The sequence below is a fragment of the Vanessa tameamea genome, chromosome 6 (genome assembly GCF_037043105.1).
Source record: "Vanessa tameamea isolate UH-Manoa-2023 chromosome 6, ilVanTame1 primary haplotype, whole genome shotgun sequence".
Classification (NCBI taxonomy): domain Eukaryota; kingdom Metazoa; phylum Arthropoda; class Insecta; order Lepidoptera; family Nymphalidae; genus Vanessa; species Vanessa tameamea.
Window position 1 is genome coordinate 3,858,767 of NC_087314.1, and position 6,000 is coordinate 3,864,766.

The window sequence follows — 6,000 nt, forward strand, 5'->3', positions numbered from 1 at the left end:
TATCTTCAGCGAAATATTCCTTAAAATTATTTTATTCGTACGCTCCGTACTACCTACCTGTTAAATTATAATATAATAAATTGCGAAGGATCAAGTGTCTGGATGTTTGTTCTTAATCACGCTCGAATGGCTAAACGAAATCTAATATTTGCCATAGAAGTAAAAAAAAAACTCCAAGATTTAATTTAGTCGCAGCTACTTTTAAAAAAATAACAGGTTTCGTAGCAGACGATTTTTAAACATTTATTATACTTACAGACGTGTTGCATTAGTACGTTACTATTTATCGACGCACATTTTGTGGTGGATTTATTATTTCATCATTGAGTTTCCTCTTAGTTAAGTAAGTACTTATCAATTTAACATGCGACTTATACAATCTTGAATGTAATTTGTTGTTCATAATGGTAGATACATACAAAACAAATATATGCATTTAACATCCCAATCCCTAATAATAATACTACGACGCCTACATTGTAATTATTTGAAAAATTATTACACAAGTTACTTTAATACACTTATTAGTACTTACGAAATAAAATAAGAACTAAAAGGTAATAGGAAAGAATATTTCCTTGATCGGAAATAGGCAGTATACATATTGTCAAGCCTTGCATAGCAACTATTTTCTTTTAATACATGTATTAAAAGAAAATAGTTGCTATGCAAGGGGCAAATCTTTTAACTAATCAGACATGTGAAAGAACGACCTTGAAAACGTATCTAGAATCTAGATACCTATGTAATATTATATAGGTTACAAGACCTATTCATACAAATTTTTTACACGGATCCATAAATATTGTTATCCCTTTCCTTATAAGATTCCTATAATGCAATGAATACTCAATATAGTGCTGGTATTGACCATGATTTTTAATCTTCCCTACGTGTTAAAATACATTTTATTGCCTACCAGGATAATGATTAATTTACTTACTTGTCGTACTTAACGGCATGTCCATTCTCTTCCCAATAATGATGTGATTCCATATTCAAATTCTAACACAACAATAAGGAGTGTTATATCACTATGTTAACACTATCACTGAATATAATTTGTCAATTATCTGTCACATTGTTCCCGTATTGGGCACAACACTATTCAATAAACACTATATTTAGGTGAGCTCTTTGCTAACCATAATATTTTTTGATTAAACACTTAAATGGTTGTTGTTGTTATTGTTTGACAGTACATTAATCGCAGACGTCAGCACCGTGAGACGTACGCGGTGGATCTGATTCTGATCGTAAAGTTGAGTCGAGTCGATGCCGGCCGGTCAGTCTGCAGTCATGTGATATCACCGCCACCGTCAAAATATGGCACGGACCGCACGGGTGAAAAAATGTGCAGGTTGTTATGAATGCGTTTGATAACATTCATCTTTGAAGATCATTTGAATAACCAATTAACCATAACAACAAACTTGTATTAGTATTTTAAAAATATATAGATTTGTAAGAATCATATTTTATTATTAATTGTAATAAACTGTATTACTAGTAGGTACATTGAAAAAATATATTGGCTGTTGCGGACGTTCTTGTTCATTCATTATTCATTCATTTCATATTTCGAATTAATTTGTCACTTTTTTGCGATTTTTGCAAACTGTTTGTTTTATTGGTAACTAATGGCGTATAAAGATTAATATGATGAAATTATAAACTAGGATCAATTTCAATGGTAGCCAAAAAAACTGGTGCCGTAAAATAACTTCATTAATTCTACTGACACTGATGCATTTCTCATTTGATATGATTCTTAGATTATTCTTTTATGTGGTACAGTAAAAAAATCAACTTTACTTTGTTTAAAAATCGAGAAAGTAAAAAAAAACTGTATTTTTTTCATTCGTGGCAATAGTCTTTTTTCAAGATTTTCAACAAAAGGCAATATTATAAAGAAATGGTCGTAGGAAATAGTTCTTGGCTCAATTAAATTTATACATTAAAAAACCGAAAATTAAGCAACAACAATCGTTTTTAAAAATTATGAGGAAAACTATTATTTCATTGCCTTTTAAATACGCGATCATTTTTTTCATTCATTAGTGTAGACCAAAGAAACATTGAATAAAAATGTACGCCTTTATAGTTACCGCTACCCCTCCTTCCCCGCTATGCAGAGGGGACTCAGTGCCACGTGAATATTCACTTACGTACAATAACGAACGTGCGATTCGCTATTCCAGTGAGAAATCAAGATTTGTTTGAATTTCAGCGCTGTAGACAAAAAAACAATCATTTGTGTTTATCTAAGTGTAACGGTAAGTATTATACGAATTTATTTACTTTATTTCGTATAGAACAGGAACAATAACATAGATATTATTACACGTTCCGCAAAAATCGAGAGTGTTCTATAGAACACTCTCGATATATCGGAAAAATAATAATTTTCGGATCAAAATTTCATTTGTGTCAATTTTGGAGTAACACGAATGAATTGAAATGGTACACGAATGATATTCTAATGGTTTATTATTAAGGCTTACTTATTTTGTAAATAGGCCGAGAGCACTTCGGATACAGAACCATTTAGATATGTAAAAATATATATAATACTAAACTTTACAAGTTTGATATTAGATATATCATTGTTCTTATGTTTATTTGTTTAAGGTTAAAAATGTCACAAAAAAAGAAAAAGACAAGTGAAGATGATTTAGAGAGAAGACGAATTGCAAGAAGAGAACGATATAGAAAAATCAAAGATGATCCTGAAAAGTACGCCATAGAAAAAGCCAAAAAAAAGAAGCTTATCTGCGAAGAAAAAATGAAAAAAAGATTATAAGCATTGCAGAAATGTCTCCAAGGGAGGAAAGGAAACAACGACAACGTTGTAAGAAAAATTCGAAGAAATACTTAGAAAAGAAAGCGAGAGAAAGGGAGGTAAAAGAAATAATTATTTCGCAAGTATCAGAAGCTAACAGAGAAGTAGCGGCCCTTGATGAATTTTCCGACCCCTTAAGCAGCGTGAATAATGTAGAGAAAGAAGTTAAAGATTATAAGAAAACTTTTCAAAGGAAAATAAATGCACGAAAGGTAAAACACGCTACGGAAAAAAAAGATATGGCTTCGTTAATTAAGAAATACCAAAACAGATGTAAAATATTGACCGACACAATAAGAAAAATGAATCAGAAACTGCAAAAACACATTTATAAAGGTTGTGAAGAGAATAACTCTCCTTTACAAACTAACTTGCTCGTGGACACCGTGAGTAGCACTGACTTTGTCAAAGATATATCTCTTAATTTGAAGTCAGTTGATAATATTAAACGCAGACGTAACAAATGTTTACGGGATAGGTTTCGACAGAATGTTAATCAAGACCGTAACATTACAACAACAAGGTTTAATTAAAAGCTTTTACGAAGATGATATTATTAGTCGTGTAGGGGGGGCAGGAAAGAAACATTATGTAAAAAAATTTGGAATCCAGAAACAAAAACGGTATTTGCTAGATTCTGTTAAGAATTTGCATAAAAAGTTTATCGATGAGAATCCTGGCGTACTAATTAGCTATGTTACTTTTTCAAGGTTCCGCCCATTTTGAGTGTATTTACCACGAGATGATAGAGAAACATGTGCATGTACGAGGCATACAAATATGGATTTGATGATTTTACGTTAAAGAAAAAGCAAATTGTCGACATAAAGTATTTTCAAGACTTGTTGGGTATTATGTGTTATGATAAGTACAATATAAAGTGTGCTGCTCGAGAATGTGAACACTGTAAAGATAGAGTAATGACATTTCAAGAATTTAATAATCAGGAAGAAATTGAATACAATGAATGGTGCAGAGACAAAAAGGAAGTGGGATCCAAGAAAATAAATATAGTGAAAAAAATTACAAGAAAAATAGAGTCTTAAAACTTAATATACATATTACAACAGTCTCTGCCAAAGTTCTTTGCTCATACTGTGAACATCCTCAATCAATATCAAATTATTACTCACTTGAAAGAATCTCTAAATTATAACGAAACGTTACTCCACATGGACTTCTCGGAAAATTATTCTTACAAATTTGGTAAAGAGGTGCAGAGTTCACACTTTGGAGGCAGTCGGGGTCAGGTATCTCTTCATACAATGGTGGCCTATCTCAAAGAAGGGAGAGAGATTGTTCACTATTCACTATGCACGGTCAGCGAATGCACACGTCACGATTCACCAGCAGTATGGGCGCATCTACAGAAAGCGTTAGAATTTGTGTTTGAAAAATGTTCATATATTACTACTATACACATTTTAACAGATAGTCTAACGAGTCAATACGGAAATAAACAAATATTTTATATGATCAAACAGCTCCGCGCTACTTTTCCATCTTTAAAAATAGTCACCTGGAACTACCAAGAAAGTTGCCACGGGAAAGGAGTCCCAGATGCCATTGGTGCTGTGGTTAAGAGGACTGCCGATTTCCAAGTCAAATGCGGGCGCGACGTTGGTACTATTGCGACATTTGTTGAAGCTGTTCGTGAGAATCTTAAAAATATCTTATAAATACAATAAGAGTAGTTAAAGAAAACAAAAATATAGAAAAAGAAATACTACTTCCCAAAGACATATATCCTTTCAAAGGTACTATGTCGGTACACCAAGTCATCTGGAATACTCAATCTGAATTTCTTGAATTCAGAAAACTTAGCTGTTTCGATTGCTTAAACAAAATATGTGAACACAATGATAAACATATGCAATTACATAAAATTTATAAGAGCGCCATTTCATCAGCAGTCCAGAATGTTAAAATCATTCCGCCAAACAAACGTATTACGCTTTTGAGTGACATCTCCATTCGGTATACTAATCAGCACAATAATTCATCAACTTCTGGAATACGTAAGACAAACAATAGTTTAAATGTAAAAAGACTATCAGAAATAAAAGGGAATTGGGAAAATCATCCCTTCATAATTAATAATCAACAGAACATAGGACATGAACAGGAATTCCTTCGATTTATAAATAATTCAGAATAAATAATATGAAAAAGTCAAATAGACAATAGAAAGATAAAAAAAGATAATTGCATTTAAAACAGATGATTAGATTGATGATTTTATCGATCGATCGATAAGTTTAATATTATCAACTGACTTTAAATTAAGAGATATATCTTTGGCAAAGTGAGTGCTACTCACGGTGTCCACGAGCAAGTTAGTTTGTAAAGGAGAGTTATTCTCTTCACAACCTTTATAAATGTGTTTTTGCAGTTTCTGATTCATTTTTCTTATTGTGTCGGTCAATATTTTACATCTGTTTTGGTATTTCTTAATTAACGAAGCCATATCTTTTTTTTCCGTAGCGTGTTTTACCTTTCGTGCATTTATTTTCCTTTGAAAAGTTTTCTTATAATCTTTAACTTCTTTCTCTACATTATTCACGCTGCTTAAGGGGTCGGAAAATTCATCAAGGGCCGCTACTTCTCTGTTAGCTTCTGATACTTGCGAAATAATTATTTCTTTTACCTCCCTTTCTCTCGCTTTCTTTTCTAAGTATTTCTTCGAATTTTTCTTCCAACGTTGTCGCTGTTTCCTTTGCTCCCTTGGAGACATTTCTGCAATGCTTATAATCTTTTTTTCATTTTTTCTTCGCAGATAAGCTTCTTTTTTTTTGGCTTTTTCTATGGCGTACTTTTCAGGATAATCTTTGATTTTTCTATATCGTTCTCTTCTTGCAATTCGTCTTCTCTCTAAATCATCTTCACTTGTCTTTTTCTTTTTTTGTGACATTTTTAACCTTAAACAAATAAACATAAGAACAATGATATATCTAATATCAAACTTGTAAAGTTTAGTATTATATATATTTTTACATATCTAAATGGTTCTGTATCCGAAGTGCTCTCGGCCTATTTACAAAATAAGTAAGCCTTAATAATAAGCCATTAGAATATCATTCGTGTACCATTTCAATTCATTCGTGTTACTCCAAAATTGACACAAATGAAATTTTGATCCGAAAATTATTATTTTTCCG

The 6,000-nt window shown here is 31.8% G+C and overlaps 1 protein-coding gene across 6 annotated transcripts in view; it reads right to left on the minus strand.

Moving 5' to 3' along the window:
- The window catches only part of Cwo (clockwork orange), a 34,014-nt gene extending 32,704 nt beyond the window's left edge, over nt 1-1,310 (minus strand). For 2 of the 6 annotated variants that reach the window (XM_026630431.2, XM_064215130.1), the window contains exon 1: nt 944-1,309. In XM_026630431.2, coding sequence (XP_026486216.2) covers nt 944-996 — 53 coding nt within the window. In that variant the 5' untranslated portion in view covers nt 997-1,309. Of the gene's footprint in view, nt 1-943 lie in introns of all 6 variants that reach the window. The other 4 variants (XM_064215129.1, XM_026630432.2, XM_064215131.1 and 1 more) reach the window with 4 other exon arrangements.
- Between the last annotated feature and the right edge of the window lie 4,690 nt (nt 1,311-6,000).